This window comes from Oncorhynchus kisutch, linkage group LG20, assembly GCF_002021735.2.
Source record: "Oncorhynchus kisutch isolate 150728-3 linkage group LG20, Okis_V2, whole genome shotgun sequence".
In the NCBI taxonomy this organism is placed as follows: Eukaryota; Metazoa; Chordata; class Actinopteri; order Salmoniformes; family Salmonidae; genus Oncorhynchus; species Oncorhynchus kisutch.
In genome coordinates, this window is record NC_034193.2 from 46,216,520 (window position 1) to 46,234,321 (window position 17,802).

The 17,802-nt window shown below is 42.2% G+C and overlaps 1 protein-coding gene across 3 annotated transcripts in view; it reads left to right on the top strand.

Moving 5' to 3' along the window:
• Positions 1-13,125: 13,125 nt before the first annotated feature.
• LOC109865961 (VPS10 domain-containing receptor SorCS1) overlaps positions 13,126-17,802 on the top strand; it is a 163,786-nt gene continuing 159,109 nt past the window's right edge. For all 3 annotated transcript variants that reach the window (XR_004204514.1, XM_031799698.1, XM_031799699.1), the window contains exon 1: positions 13,126-14,100. Coding sequence is in view for 2 of the 3 variants with exons in the window: in XM_031799698.1 (XP_031655558.1) it covers positions 13,288-14,100 (813 nt within the window). In the remaining variant the exon portion in view is untranslated. The remainder of the gene's footprint in view (positions 14,101-17,802) is intronic.

A 17,802-nucleotide genomic window follows, 5' to 3' on the forward strand; every position in this document is an offset into this window, starting at 1 on the left:
GATTGCCAATCCGCCGTCTTAGCAGCCTTACCCAAAACAACGATTCCCGCAGATAAATCGTCCATGCCGACCAACAGGGCGACTATTTAGTCATAAATATGCATATTGGACTCAATAACTCAGCATGTCATATATACACCACAGTCCTGGCCAACAGTCTAAGCCTCTGCGTAAACAAATGTGTTATTTATTTAGGTTCATGTGTGGGAGTGAAGACTGTTTGCAGTGTGAAATGCTATGGTCAGCTGTTTTCAGGTGATTTGTTTTTCTACTGTGTGTGGTTTGGGCCTTGTTAATATGGCAAGTGTGTACGAGATATTTCCATGATTGCAAATGTTTTTGTTATAGCCCTACTGGAAATAGAACACTTAGTTGTTTCTCTTTAAGGAACTAGATTCCTTCCATCATGTACACACTGCAGTATGTGTATCTAACATGCTGGGTTTTCAGACGATTTGGTAGTAAACTAAAACCAAAACGCATTTTATATGTACAGAGCTCTGTCTGCTTTAGGGAATAAACATATTATCAACACATTGAAAATTCCGAACCACAAACTCTCTGACTGAAGTCATTAGGAGGAGCATGGCCATGAAGATCCCCAGGAGACCCAGTACTACTGCCCCTTGGTGAAACCAAAGGAAACCCCAAGTGAGTGGATCCATGTGTACTGGTAACAGCTTGACTCTGGGCTAGATAGTTTACAGTCACAGAGCTGTGGAGCCGGGTGCTGCGATGCAAAACAAATCATGAGATCTCTCTACAGGCTACTAGCATTTTTCACCTCTTAATTACAAGACACGATGCATTAAACCCGAACGTTACATGTTGACAATCTTGCATAGTAAACAGGTGGCGAAGTCAGCATCATTAATTAACACTCTGAAAATTCCTCCCTTTGACATTAATATTGATACATCCACTTGTTTTATTAATTGAGTTAATGTGAAATTACACAGTCCAAAACATTGAGGGATAATTTGGATTGTTCCTCACATTGGTGGTCAAAGAGGGACTAAAGGTGAGAATGCTATGACGGCAAAAATAATATTAGACTCGCTTCTCTGTGCAATTATTCACCAACGCACCACAACAGGGGATCAGTGCTAATAGTTATTGAGAGGCAAAATCTCTTAAACATTTTTCTCAGACTAGCACAACAAGAACACCGACTGTGTTGCAATTAAATTCTGGCCCGTGCCTCGTATTAGTGCTTAATTAAACTTTTCACAATTATATAATTTGCAAACTCTTCCCCGGGTCAAAGTTGTCAGGGTGGCGAGGGTGTAGAAACTTAAAGACATCATTATCTCGGTTCCACTAATAATTATACTCTCAGGCTGGTGACTCTGTTCAGATGTGAGGTCAATTACAAATATACTGCATAGAGGTGCATGCAGTAGGGGTTGCATATTCAACCTGATGAATGACGACATTGCTACCCTGCTGCATAAATTCCTTCACTGAACACGTTTGGTACATGGTAATAGGAGGTGGTGTGTGTATGGACCAACTTAGCATATTAGCTTAGTTTTGTTTTTAGTCAATACATTTTTGCTTAAAGGCCTTTTTAAAAAACGAGTTTTCGATCGCCTCACTGTAGATATGGACCCCTGCACAATCTTCACTTGTTGTAAATACACTTCGAGGCCCTGGCATCTCAGGGTGTGTGCAGGGTCTTTCTATCAGACTACCTATGCTCTCAGCGTTGGATATCCTCACTCCATCCATATGCAGGTTGAAGCTCTTGTATTGTGAGCCATTGATCTGCTGGTTTAAGGACAGCCAGTGGTCGTGAAAAATAAAGGTGTCACTCTTTCAGCTCTAACAGTGTCACAGCACTGAAACACTGTCGCAGTGTGTAGAATAGCAGACACAGAGTAGCCAATGGAGTTGATAGGTGGGAATGAGGAGGACCTGTAGTTGCAGAACATTTTTTATATGATAGGTTTCACATTTTGGATTTTTTTTTGAGGAAACATGGCTTGGCTTTAGTGGCGGTTCTAGACTTTCCAGGTCTATGCCCAAACAGTTCGAACTTCTAATTTTTAAAATTAATCTCTCCAGAAATAAGTCTCTCACTGTTGCCGCCTGCTACCGACCCCCCCTCAGCTCCCAGCTGTGACCTGGACACCATCTGTGAATTGATCGCCCCCCCATCTAGCTTCAGAGTTTGTTCTGTTAGGTGACCTAAACTGGGATATGTTTAACACCCCGGCAGTCCTACAATCTAAGCTAGATGCCCTCAATCTCACACAAATCATCAAGGAACCCACCAGGTACCACCCTAAATCTGTAAACATGGGCACCCTAATTGACATTATCCTGACCAAATTGCCTTCCAAATAAACCTCTGCTGTCTTCAATCAGGATCTCAGCGATCACTGCCTCATTGCCTGTATCCGCTACGGGTCCGCGGTCAAACGACCACCCCTCATCACTGTCAAACGCTTCCTAAAACGCTTCTGCGAGCATGCCTTTCTAATCGACCTGGCCCGGGTATCCTGGAAGGATATTGACCTCATCCCGTCAGTTGAGGATGCCTGGTCATTCTTTAAAAGTAACTTCCTCACCATCTTAGACAAGCATGCTCCGTTCAAAAAATGCAGAACTAAGAACAGGTCTGGTTCACTCCAGACCTAACTGCCCTCGACCAGCACAAAAACATCCCGTGGAGGAGTGCAATAGCATCGAATAGTCCCCACGATATGCAACTGTTCAGGGAAGTCAGGAACCAATACACTCAGTCAGCCAGGAAAGCAAAGGCCAGCTTTTTCAAGCAGAAATTTGCATCCTGTAGCTCTAACTCCAAAAAGTTCTGGGACACTGTAAAGTCCATGGAGAACAAGAGCACCTCCTCCCAGCTGCCCACTGCACTGAGGCTAGGAAACACTGTCACCACCGATAAATCCGTGATAATCGAAAACTTCAACAAGCATTTCTCAATGGCTGGCTATGCCTTCCTCCTGGCTACTCCAACCTCAGCCAACAGCTCCGACCCCTGCAGCTACTAGCAAGTGTGCTGAAAGAGCTGCAAAACCTGGACCCATACAAATCAGCTGGGCTTGACAATCTGGACCCTCTATTTCTGAAACTGTCTGCCGCCATTGTCGCAACCCCTATTACCAGCCTGTTCAACCTCCCCTTCGTATCATCTGAGATCCCCAAGGATTGGAAAGCTGCCGCGGTCATCCCCCTCTTCAAAGGGGGAGACACCCTGGACCCAAACTGTTAGAGACCTATATCCATCCTGCCCTGCCTATCTAAGGTCTTCGAAAGCCAAGTCAACAAACAGATCACTGACCATCTCGAATCCCACCGTACCTTCTATGCTGTGCAATCCGGTTTCCGAGCCGGTCACGGGTGCACCTCAGCCACGCTCAAGGTACTAAATGATATCATAACCGTCATCGATAAAAGACAGTACTGTGCAGCCGTCTTCATCGACCTGGCCAAGGCTTTCGACTCTGTCAATCATCATATTCTTATCGGCAGACTCAGTAGCCTCGTTTTTTTAAATGACTGCCTTGCCTGGTTCACCAACTACCTTGCAGTGTGTCAAATCGGAGGGCATGTTGTCCGGTCCTCTGGCAGGCTCTATGGGGGTACCACAGGGTTCAATTCTCGGGCCGACGCTTTTCTCTGTATATATCAATGATGTTGCTCTTGCTGCGGGCGATTCCCTGATCCACCTCTACGCAGACGACACCATTCTGTATACTTCTGGCCCTTCCTTGGACACTGTGTTATCTAACCTCCAAACGAGCTTCAATGCCATAGAACACTCCTTCCGTGGCCTCCAACTGCTCTTAAACGCTAGTAAAATCAAATGCATGCTTTTCAACCGTTTGATGCCCGCACCTGCACGCCTGATTAACATCACTACCCTGGATGGTTCCTACCTAGAATATGTGGACATCTATAAGTACCTAGGTGTCTGGCTAGACTGCAAACTCTCCTTCCAGACTCATATCAAACATCTCCAATCCAAAATCAAATCTAGAGTCTGCTTTCTATTTCGCAACAAAGCCTCCTTCACTCACGCCGCAAAACTTACCCTAGTAAAACTGACTATCCTACCGATCCTCGACTTCGGCGATGTCATCTACAAAATAGCTTCCAATACTCTACTCAGAAAACTGGATGCAGTTTATCACAGTGCCATCTGTTTTGTTACTAAAGCACCTTATACCACCCACCACTGCGACCTGTATGCTCTAGTCGGCTGGCCCTCGCTACATGTTCATCGCCAGACCCACTGGCTCCAGGTCAACTACAAGTCTATGCTAGGTAAAGCTCCGCCTTATCTCAGTTCACTGGTCACGATGGCAACACCCACCCGTAGCACGCGCTCCAGCAGGTGTATCTCACTGATCATCCCTAAAGCCAAAACCTCATTTGGCCGCCTTTCATTCCAGTTCTCTGCTGCCTGCGACTGGAACGAATTGCAAAAATCTCTGAAGTTGGAGACTTTTATCTCCCTCACCAACTTTAAACATCTGCTATCTGAGCAGCTAACCGATCGCTGCAGCTGTACATAGTCCATCGGTATATAGCCCACCCAATTTACCTACCTCATCCCCATACTGTTTTTATTTTATTTACTTTTCTGCTCTTTTGCACACCAGTATCTCTACCTGCACATGTTCATCTGGTCATTTATCACTCCAGTGTTAATCTGCTAAATTGTAATTATTTGCTCCTATGGCCTATTTATTGCCTACTTCCTCATGCCTTTTGCACACATTGTATATAGAATCGTTTTTTTCTATGTTATTGACTTGTTTATTGTTTACTCTATGTGTAACTCTGTGTTGTTGTCTGTTCACACTACTATGCTTTATCTTGGCCAGGTCGCAGTTGCAAATGAGAACTTGTTCTCAACTAGCCTACCAGGTTAAATAAAGGTGAAAAAAAATGGAATGTGGGTTGATTTGGCACTCGAGCATCAATACATTACGCATACCCTTACACTGTCAACCAAGAGTCACGACTAAACCAATTCAACCTCGGTGGTGTGCAGACTGGTTTTATATTATTCTTAACGATTTCGAACAAACCAGAAAAAAATGCAACAATATGCATGTGAAACTATATATTCACAGTATTATGAATGAATTGTGGCTTATTTGGTAGCATTTCTTAGTGTGACTGATTTTACTTATTGCATTAGCACTGTACATGTTAGAGTTGAGCCCCCCTCCCCATCTCGTACTTCTGAGTGGGAGACCTCCCAGGCAGTAGCCTGTCTAGCTCACAAACTAGAAACAGGTTTCAAGGGGTTTGTTTGAATTTACAAAATAATCCGTTATTTATTTTGCTCCATGAAGTACAGTGCATTCGGAAAGTATTCAGACCCCTTGACTTTTTCCACATTTTGTTACATTACAGCCTTATTCTAAAACGAATTAAATAGATTAAAAATCTATCTATACACATTACCCCATAATGACAAAGGAAAAACAGTTTTTTTTTTGTTGAAATGTTTGCTTCCTCATTATGGGGTACTGTGTTTAAATAGAAACAAATAAAAAAAATCATCAATTTTAGAATAAGGCTGTAACGTAACAAAATGTGGAAAAAGTCAAGGGGTCTGAATACTTTCTGAATGCACTGTAATCCAACAACGTGTACGCCGCCATCTTATCTATTTCAAATCATCTCGTATTGATCAACACAGGATAGTGTCATGACATGCAGCACTTTCGGGCATACAAACACCCATCGCAATCAATGAGAGAAGATTGGACATAGACAAGATGGTGGCGTACACATTGTGGATTATATCATGGAACAAAACATTTATTTTATTTAATAAACAGGGCAATTTCTCAATTCTATGTCCCTGCAACTTCACAACATCACCTACCTAATAATGCCTTCCAGCCAGCTGGAACAGTAATAATGGTCTGACTAGGCAATATTTTTAATAGCAACCACTCAATAGGGTTTCACCTGCAGCGAAGACTAGGCCTAAATGCTAAACAGCACAACTAGGAATTACCCATTTTCCAGCTCTAAACAGAGCCTACTGTAACACTGACCTTTACTAGGACTAAGGAGTCCACCAGTACAGCTAAGGTCAACAGGGAGCCAGTTGTAAAATTGAGTTCAACCCTGAGCTGAGAGAGAAGGACAGCATTTCTACCTTTGCTCTTAAAGCTCACCCACAATGATTAACCAATGAGAATGGACATTTAATTGTTGATTAGACAAGGCAATACTATAGAAAACATGATTTTAGTTAATTGCATTCATTACTTTAAATTACCATAGTTAGTCAAGTACACTTTAGTTTAAAAGACACAGAGCTGCATAAAATAGAACATGATTAGAGCTACTACTTAGGGACACTGAAAGCAAGGCTGAGCAGCACACTAATTATCTAATTCACCACACCTGTGCAATCAACATTGGCAGCAAACAATAATGTATATAAACTCTGCAGTACAGATTATATGTATTGGCCAATGAGAGGCTTAGAAGCAACCAGTCGACCATATTGCCACTTCCCAGAAAAAGCAGTCCTCTATAGGAATGTTTCAAGGTGTCACGACTTCCGCCGAAGTTGGGTCCTCTCCTTGTTCATGCGGCGCTCGGCGTCGCCGGTCTTCTGGCCATCATCGATCCACTTTTCATTTTCCATTTGTTTTGTCTTGTTTTTCCTCACACCTGGTTTCAATTCCCTCAATTACTTGTTGTATATTTAACCCTCTGTTCCCCCCCATGTCTTTGTGTGGGATTGTTTATTTGTAGTTCTTGTGCACGTTCCCCATGAGCGCTCGACGGGTGATTTTTGTGCCTAAGTATCTTGTTGTTCTGGATGCCGTTGGTTTCGCATAATAAGTATCCGGTTATCACCCAGTTCTGCTCTCCTGCGCCTGACTTCTCTGCCGCAAATTACGCACCCGCTACACAAGGACAACATTTCATGTGTTTAAGTTGTTTTTTGTTGTTGTAGTGGGGACAGTAACATTAGAACTTTCAAAAAAATATGTATATGTTTAGCTTACATAATATACTTTAAAAGTATGCATTAACGTGTCTGTAATAAAACAAACATGGAAAGAAAACAATTTAGACGTTAATATATGCATTTATTAAGCCTCCAAAATATGTTTTACTATAGTGAGGAAGTGCCAAGGTGTAACGGTTTTCATTAGGTGAAGTAGAGGCGGACCAAAACGCAGCGTGGTTATATTGATTCATGTTAAATAAAATAAAAAAGAACACTACAAAAAAATAAACGTGGAAAACCAAAAACAGCCCTATCTGGTGCAAAACACAGAGACAGGAACAATTACCCACAAACACACAGTGAAACCCAGGCTACCTAAATATGGTTCCCAATCAGAGACAATGACTAACACCTGCCTCTGATTGAGAACCATATCAGGCCAGACATAGAAATAGACAAACAAGACATCCAACATAGAATGCCCACTCAGATCACACCCTGACCAACCAAAACATAGAACACACAAAGCAAACTATGGTCAGGGTGTGACACAAGGTGGAGGCACAGAGCCTTCAAAACAGCGCCCCAAGTCAACCATCTAGTGTATATATAAATCATTGGTAGCAAACAATACAAAAAAAGGTTTATAGTCAGAGATCTGTATATAATGACGAGGTGCTCATGTCTCCACCCTAACAATGGGAGTCGTTGTCCCAAAGGTAGGAAGGTAGAACGTCACTAGTTACCACAGCCACAATGTCTAAACCCTGCCCATTTCTACAATCTTTGAAAGGATGTCCCAGCATCAGTGGAAGAGAGCGAGAGACTGATGCGCCTATTGAAATAAAAGCCAGGCATCTGTCCATTTTTAAAGACACTCGATTCATGAATAAGTCATCATAGAGGAGCAGGGTTGAGGTAAACAATTTTTTTTAAAGTCACAACTGCAAGATCTAAAACTGTGATCCCATAACAGATTGATCTGTTCTTGTCTGGTGAGTCCCAATTTGAGGCTATGCTTCCCCTTTTCAGTACAGTAGGCTTCTGAAGTAAGAGTCATTAATAATTATCATTGCTTCACTTTGAAGGCTCCCGGTAATGTTCCGTCTGCAGCAAAATATTAATATTTCAGCCCCGGTAGTGAAAGCTTTTAAAGTAGTCGCTCATCTAATCCCTCAAATGGATTAAGAGTGATCTTTTTCCCTCTCTTACCTGGGCTCCTCCAAAAAAACTTTTCAGCAGCAGATGATGTTGATGAGAGTGCTACTAAGTTTAGTCTAGAGCTGTGTTGACAGACTTATTTTTTTCTGATGGTGGATGGCTCATCTTCAGTCCCTTTGTTCTTTCCTGTTAAGCAGGGCACTGTAGCAAGTTTAACTAAATAAAACTAAACTGTAATACACTGAACTAAACAAAAACTGAACTGTAATAAGTTGAACCAAATAAAACTGAACTGTAATAAGTTGAACTAAATGTACAATAGGGCTGTGACGAATCAGTATGACATATCAGACCAATGCGCAGCGTGGTAAGTGCCCATGTTAATTTATTAACTGAACACACAAAAACAAAATAACGAAGTGAATGGAAGACCCGAAACAGTTCTGTAAGGTGACATACACTAAACAGAAAACAACCACCCACAAACAAGAGTGGGAAAACAGGCTATCTAAGTATAGTTCTCAGTCAGAGACAACGATTGACAGCTGCCTCTGATTGGGAACCATACCAGGCCAAATACATAGAAATACCAAACATACGAACAAAAACATTGAATGCCCACCCCAACTCACGCCCTGACCAACATAAAATAGAAACATACAAAAGGAACTAAGGTCAGGACGTGACAACGGTAGTTTAGTGACATCAAACAGACTTGATGGAAATTACATTTTTTTTTTAAACAGAATATTCAGTACTCTATAAGAAATTGGAGTTTCTAGAAAGCCTGAACAAATCTATAGAATTAGAGTTTGTGTGTGATTTGACTTGATTTATTCCTGTTAGCCCCTAGTGGAGCAAGGGCCCTCATGCATCTAGCTTTCTTTGTGAATTATACTTATTTCCTAAACCTTCTCAAAGGAACCACTGTGTATAAAAGATAATTCTTTATTCTCATTGTTGTTGATAATAACTGCAACCATTTACAAAAGCAGCTCGATAGTCCAATTAAGTACCCTGCAAGAAAACATACATTTGGAGGCTTAAGTGAATTAAGGAGAGTACAATAAGGGCTTGATCAAGTACAGGTGGGTTGCTCCCAAATTGCACAGTGTGGCAAAACAAACCTCTGTTCAAGATCACCCAATGTGAAAAATGTAAAACAAAATAAATTGTATTCACTCTCCACAAGGTAATACATATATTTTTTAAACTATCTGGCATACTAACACCCTTCAGTGTGTGTCACACCCTGACCATAGAGAGCCGTTGTTTGTTTCTCTATGGTGTAGTAGGTCAGGGTGTGACTAGGTGGTGATAGATAGATCTATATCTATGTCTATGTTGTGTTCTAGTTTCTTTTTCTATGTTGGTGTATAGTATGATTCCCAATTAGAGGCAGCTGGTAATCGTTGACTCTAGTTGGGGATCATATTTAAGTAGTTATTTTTCCCACCTGTGTTTGTGGGATCTTGTTTATGTGTAGTTGCCTGTGAGCACTCCATTGTCTTCACATTTCGTTCATTCTTTATTGTTTTTGTGCGTTTCAGTTAATACAACATGTGGAAACCATATCATGCTGCACCTTGGTCCGATATTCTTACGACGAACGTGACAGTGTGTTGAACAAGAAAGTCTCTGACAGTATATTCTATTGGCTGGCTTCAGTGGGTCCTTGTTATAACAGCTACTGTACATGTATAATGCTTTTATGACCAAGGCTTTTGGTTTCAGCTGGATGACATCATTGCTAAGCTATGGCTTTGTTCATTAGGGGAGATCTCTCATTGCCATAAAACCTGGGTCTCTCAGTTCTGTTTAAATGGATAATCCAATTATCCATGTCCCCAATGCCTCACTATATCCACCAGACCTTGGGGTCGATTCAATTCAAACTGAGCCAATTTAGAGGAGAGGAATTGAAATTTGAATCATGAATTGGAAACGGGGGTGTTAACTTAACCACCCACGGTCAAGCCTACTTTTGTGACTTTTCATTCATAGCAATTGGGCTTCTGATTCTCCCAAAGTCTGACTTTGAGTTTGAAACCTCATATTGTTATGGATGGACGGTCGGGCAATTAATCTTTCCTAGAAACAAACATCCCAAAACAGTGGAAATTGAAAGTGTTGAACTCAGCTGTTGAACTCTTCTCAATGAGTCACTGTCAACTGATTGCTCCTGACCCGACGATTGAACCCGGCAGAGCCCCACAGAGGGTGAATACCAAATAAATGCTGTAATACGGGAAACATCTCCATTCAATAGAACTCTCTGTTTGAGACTCCACAAAGTGGAAAGAAAAGAACCATTCACTTGATCTCTTGTCTTTTCTAGCTTTTCCTGGAGCTGGAGCCTTTAGATTTTTTTCCAAGACTTCAGTTCCTCCTTTTCCCCTTTATTCTAGTCACCACTTGTTCTCTTCTTACCCCTTTAGAAAAAGATCCCTTTGGCTGCGTTTAGACAGGCAGCCCAATTTTGGTCTTTTTTCCCCACAAGTTGGTCTATTAACCAAAATATCTGATGTGAAAGGATGTCATGTGATTGGTCAAAAGACCAATAAGTGGGGAAAAAAATATCAGAATTGGGCTGCCTGTCTAAACGCAGCCTGGACAACTTCCTTGTTCGAGGGCTACTTTTACGAAGGGAATGTTTTGGCATTTAACTATATAAAAAGCCATGGCTTTTCTAGTTTGTGTCTGGCGATTTCAATTACTTGTTTGTGTTGGTGTTGCAGGCCTGTTTAACAGAGCCAAGGGTTTTTATGATAGGCTATCTGTGGCTGTGGTGTTGAAATGTGGCCCTGGGAGCTTAACTAAATCAAATCAAATGTATTTATATAGCCCTTCGTACATCAGCTGATATCTCAAAGTGCTGTACAGAAACCCAGCCTAAAACCCCAGACAGCAAGCAATGCAGGTGTAGAAGCACGGTGGCTAGGAAAAACTCCCTAGAAAGGCCAAAACCTAGGAAAAACCTAGAGAGGAACCAGGCTATGTGGGGTGGCCAGTCCTCTTCTGGCTGTGCCGGGTGGAGATTATAACAGAACATGGCCAAGATGTTCAAATGTTCATAAATGACCAGCATGGTCGAATAATAATAAGGCAGAACAGTTGAAACTGGAGCAGCAGCACGGCCAGGTGGACTGGGGACAGCAAGGAGTCATCATGTCAGGTAGTCCTGGGGCATGGTCCTAGGGCTCAGGTCCTCCGACAGAGAGAAAGAAAGAGAGAAGGAGAGAATTAGAGAATGCACACTTAGATTCACACAGGACACCGAATAGGACAGGAGAAGTACTCCAGATATAACAAACTGACCCTAGCCCCCCGACACATAAACTACTGCAGCATAAATACTGGAGGCTGAGACAGGAGGGGTCAGGAGACACTGTGGCCCCATCCGAGGACACCCCCGGACAGGGCCAAACAGGAAGGATATAACCCCACCCACTTTGCCAAAGCACAGCCCCCATACCACTAGAGGGATATCTTCAACCACCAACTTACCATCCTGAGACAAGGCTGAGTATAGCCCACAAAGATCTCCGCCACGGCACAACCCAAGGGGGGTTGTATGAGTAAAGTTGTATCTATGTAGCATGGAGGCCCAGTTGATCAGCTGTCACAGAAACTTCTAACCAGAAATAACAATTCTAGCCTAAAAAAGGGGGTTCTGTGACTAAGTTACATTTCATGTAACTATTTGGGTTACAAACGAGACATACATTAGCTTGTTTTTGAAAGTCCTCCAGTGACGTTCGTTATATGTCCTTTAGCATTCTTACTCAACATATTCTAAGGATAGTCTGAATCACCCACACTTCTACAGTCCTCTACAGTCACCTTCAGTCAGATGGCATCTTAAACTTAACCAATGTCCTTATGCGTCCTGATACTGTCCCTCCTTTCTCCCAGTCCCTCTGTCTGTGTGACTCATTGACCTTGTCGTGCATTCATAGTCCACGTGCATACTAGTACAGTCTGAATATCATATTCTGCAACATCCTCCAAATCCATTTCTGCTATTGACAGGGCATTGATTCTGTGTGAATGGATGACGTGTCCAGACTTGGATGTGAGATGATGGGGTGTGAGACTGTACCACCCACTCACACACATGCAGGTGCACACACACACGCACACACACACACACACACACACACACACACACACACACACACACACACACACACACACACACACACACACACACACACACACACACACACAGCGATGGACATGATGATGGGAGTGATGGTGATTGAAGAGATGGTTGCCTGGCCGAGTGTGTGTGTGTGTGTGTGTGTCTGTGTGCACACTGGGGGAAGAACCACTTGATAAGTGTCTTCCAGCCACATGGGGCCTGTCCATCACAGGACCATTAATCCAATCCAAAACGTCTGCTTAATGCAGTGTGCCACGGAGAGAGGCAATACTTAATTTATTTTAGGTCTATGGTAGGACGACAGGGGATTTAACACTTTAGGCCACCAAGAGGGAAGAAACATTCCAGTACAATGGGAATGATATTGGAATTCTATACCAATGATGAAGAATGAAATGTTAAAAGTACATGTTGGGAATTGGATAGCCTACCACTGATCACAGTCCTTAAAAAAATACCATGGTTTTTAATCTGAGGTCGATGTTTTAGGCTACTTGGATGAAAGCCATGAACATATTATGCACAGTAAACCTAGGCCTACTGGTACATACAATCTACAGCTGTTAGGGATATTGTCAACAAGACCATAGTAACAGCCAACAACATTAACAAAGGACTCCTATACAAAATAGTATTTAAATATAAATCGAATAAGATTACTATTACATACGTACGATAAATACTAACAAATTATTTATTACGAAATGATTAATGCGTTGTACTGGGTGAGGGGAAAAAAACAGGCGCAAGAAGAAATCTCGCCTATCTTTTCCCCCGGATACTGCCAGCTCCTCCCCCGCGCGCGCAAGGCTTCATTCGATCAAATCCTTCATCTGGGACCACTTCGCCGAGTCGCACTTTTTAACACTGCAGAACAATTGGACGAGCCACAACTTGCGACGAGTTCTGTTGCTTAACATCAATTACAGTCACAAAGGGGAGAGAAGAAGAGAGTAAAAAAAAGACTTGTATCCAGACTGAGTATCTTTCTCTGCCACCAGCTATGGAGAGGGGGGTCAGATTATGCCCTATTTGGCACACCAGCGTTTTCTGGTTTCTGCTTTTGATAATGCTATCTTTCTTTCTAGCCGCTAAATCAGAGATAACTTGCAGATCATGTCAGCCGGGAGATAAGGGGCGTATTAAGGAATTACTGCTTAAAACGGACACACGAGAATTCGCAACAGGGCACGGAGGGGAAGTTATTGGAAATGGAGACGGGACAACTGCTTCACGGAGTTTAAATTCTGCAAGTGCCGAAACTCAACAGCTTGATTGCGCAGCTAGATCCGATGAATGCATCCAGGGGAAAAACATATACTCAAGGCGAAAACGGAATACTGACATACTGCTCCGTTCCAAGAACGCACTACTCGATGGAGGAATGCAATACGGTGGTGGTAAACAGAGAAAATTCACCCCGCGCGGTGAGTACAAAGTTTCCAACCTGAAAATGAACCGTCATGTAGGCAATACAGATGTCGGGAAGGCTCGCGCAGATTTAATTCCCGGCGTCTCACACGAGCACCGAGTTCGTAGGGACAGCCCGGGAGCTAATATTGGGGATGTTAAAGTGAAGTCCTCCGGTTTACCCCAGAGAAGGGAGACACTGCCTCAGAGTTACTCGCGAGAGGGCATCACCTCACGGACTGGGCGCAGCAGAGTGACACGGTCCGAATTGCGATGGAGCAACGAGGACAGAAGAGCGGCCAGTTCGAGGCAGGACGAACTCAAACTCACCAGTTCAACCTTCGCATTGACCGGAGATTCCTCTCACAACCAAGCCATGGTGCACTGGTCTGGGCAAAACAGCAGTGTAAGTGAATACTTGTACAGTTGTTTTTAAATAATATTTGGCCTATGTGCGCATTCACGCAGCGCATCAATGGAGATAAAATGTAGCCATCAGTTTGACTTTGATGAAATTGCCAATAACTTAGGCCTACGAAAGGTGTGTGCGTGCGTGCGTGAGTGTGATGGAGCGCGCATATAGTGTGAGATTCCCAGGATTCATTCCGAGGCAACTGTGCATGCTGTCATCCCCAGTATAATTGCCAAAGCCTATTCGACATGCATCTCTTTTGTTGTTAAGTGATATCATCAAGTGACTGAACAATCATCGAACAAATCATGGCAGAGACAATCAAGACAGTTAACACAATCACCTCAGCATTTACTTCTCCGAGACAGTTTCCCCATGCTTTGCAGAGAGAATCGGTCTGACCCTCCTCCCATTCCTCATTACCCACTCGTAGTCCTGTCTGTAACGAACCTGATTTCATTTCAACACATCACCAGTCCCCAGTCAGTCATGGCAGAAGTGACATCCCCCATGCCTCCAGGTGTTTCTGAGGGGGCATGAAAAACCAACTTCCAAAGTTTGACCGTATGCACTTGTGGTGGGGGGATATCAAATACACCAACATATATTACCTATTTCTTCTGTCGAGGCAGTAGTAACTAATGGTCATCCTAGGCTCTTGTCAAGGGTTTCCCAATACAAAGTGGTGCACATTTTTGTTCCTACCCAGCGATAACACTGTACTGTACTGAACTGTACTCTATACTGTATTGAACTCTACTCTACTGAACTGTACTGTACTGAACTGTACTCTAGTGTGCTGAGCTTTGATGTCCAAACTTATGATTGGTTCAGATTTGTCCGGTTTCTACTCTACTCTATACTGTAATGAACTCTACTGTTCTGTGCTGTGCTTTACTGTGCTGAACTTTGATGTCCAAACTTGTGAAACATAGACATCTATGATTGGGTCAGATTTTGTCCGGTTTGGACCAACCAAATTGGGTTTTATTTGGGGGCAGAGCTCATAAAAATAATAGCCAGTGTGTGGAGTTATACCCAGGGTGTAAGGTCCTGGGTGTCGTGAGGGTGAAATCAGGCGCAGGAAAGCAGAATTCAATAAAGTGCTTTTTTTTATGCACACACGGTGAACTATGGTCACCCCACTTACGGGTGCTCAAACCAAATGCCCCAGACACAGGGAAACAAAACAGTCTAGCACTAAATACACGAACAAGTACATCTAATGCAAACACCAGGGTTACAATAATCAATCCCACACAAAGAACCAGGCGGGCCGGCTGACTAATAAAGCCTCACTAATTATAACCAACTCAAAACAGGTGTACTCAATAAACACATAAGGAGGGGGAGAAAATAATCAGTGGCAGCTAGTAGGCCAGGGACGACGACCGCCGAGCGCCACCCGAACGGGAAGGGGAGCCACCTTCGGTCGGAGTCGTGACACAGGGACCCATGATGAAATTCCATTTCTGTAATTCTGTTACCGAGTGTAAATTCAAGTCAATAGCTGTGTTCGAATACTCATACTAACTAGAGGTCTACCGATTATGATTTTTCAACGCCGATACCGATTATTGGAGGACCAAAAAAAACCGATAGCGATTAATCGGACGATTTAAAAAATATATATATATATCTTTTAAAATTATTATTATTATTATTTTTACAACAATACTGAATGAACACTTATTTTAACTTAATATAATACATAAATAAAAATCAATTTAGCTTCAAATAAATAATGAAACATGTTAAATTTGCCTGCTGCTGCCTACCATCGCTCAGTCAGGCTGCTCTATCAAATCATAGACTTAATTATAACATAACACACAGAAATACGAGCCTTTGGTCATTAATATGGTCGAATCCGGAAACAATCATTTCGAAAACAAAACGTTTATTATTTCAGTGAAATACGGAACCGTTCGGTATTTTATCTAACGGATGGCATCCCTAAGTCTAAATATGCTTGTTACATTGCACAACCTTCAATGTTATGTCATAATTACGTAAAATTCAGGCAAATTAGTTTGCAATGAGCCAGGCTGCCCAAAATGTTGCATATACCCTGACTCTGCGTGCAATGAACGCAAGAGAAATGACACAATTTCACCGGGTTAATATTGCCTGCTAACCTGGATTTCTTTTAGGTAAATATGCAGGTTTAAAAATATATACTTCTGTGTATTGATTTTAAGAAAGGCATTGGTGTTTATGGTTAGGTACAGTTGTCCAACGATTGTGCTTTTTTCGCAAATGCGCTTTTGTTAAATCGTCCCCCAGCGTTGCATCGATTATATGCAACGCAGGACACACTAGATAAACTAGTAATATCATCAACCATGTGTAGTTATAACTAGTGATTATGATTGATTGATTATTTTTTACAAGATAAGTTTAATGCTAGCTAGCAACTTACCTTGGCTTCTACTGCATTCGCGTAACAGGCAGTCTCCTCGTGGAGTGCAGTGTAATCAGGTGGTTAGAGCGTTGAACTAGTTAACTGTAAGGTTGCAAGATTGAATCCCCGAGCTGACAAGGTGAAAATCTGTCATTCTGCACCTGAACAAGGCAGTTAACCCACCGTTCCTAGGCCGTCATTGAAAATAAGAATGTGTTCTTAACTGACTTGCCTAGTTAAATAAAGGTATTAAAAAAATCGGCGCCCGAAAGTACCGATTTCCGATTGTTATGAAAACTTGAAATCGTCCCTAATTAATCGGCCATTACGATTAATCGGTCAACCTCTAATACTAACTTTACTATTTGTAACGTAAATTGAGAATGTAGTATGCTTATTGGTCATAGTATGAATAGAGTTAGTATGCCAAAAGTTCCCGGATGTTGTACTACATTCGCCAAAATATGAAGTATACACTATTTCCGTACTTTTAGGGCCGATCATGCAATTCTTCAGGAAATGGGCATGGCTTCATAACATTTTCAGATTTGAAGAAAATGGAGGAAAATATGCAGCTGAAGTCCAAAGATAAAAATGTATTGTTTTAACTAATTATGACAGATGGTAAGCAATGTAATAAAGTAATACTGCACGTTATGTTGGTTGACAATGTGTTGGCTACGCTATCCTTACGAACTGCATAGTATATCATTACAGCAGTAGGTACTACCGGTATGTTAGCTAGCTACCTCGTTAGTTGGTTACTAATACATTGAACTTGCCAGTATATTAACTATATGCTATCTAACTAACTACCCAATGTTTATTGACTTGATTATTCACGTCATTCTTAGCTAAGTGGTATAGTAGTTGTGATTTCTCAATGGACATAAATTCACTCTGGCTATCTACTCCAATTTCAGAGCACTCTCGTCTGAGTGAGCCAGAGCGTGGAAAAACGGATGAATTTACGAACGCTCAACATATGGCCGGGGTCATTAAACATCGGCAAAAAAGCCCAATTAAATTGTTGCCAGCAGCACAGTTACAGGCACCAACGCTCTGGATAACATGCAAACAGCCTAACCATCTCTGCTGTGGCGAGAAGAGGTTGCATAGCAACAGAATCAACTTCCGGTAGACAGTATGCTCAACTGAAAGGATATCGTTTGTTTACAGTAAAATGAACTAATAGTATGTAGTATATACTCATTAAGTATGTAGTATACAGTATGTTAGTATGGCTGTGTTCGAAAACCCAATCTGTCATGTCATAGCTTACACCCCGTTCT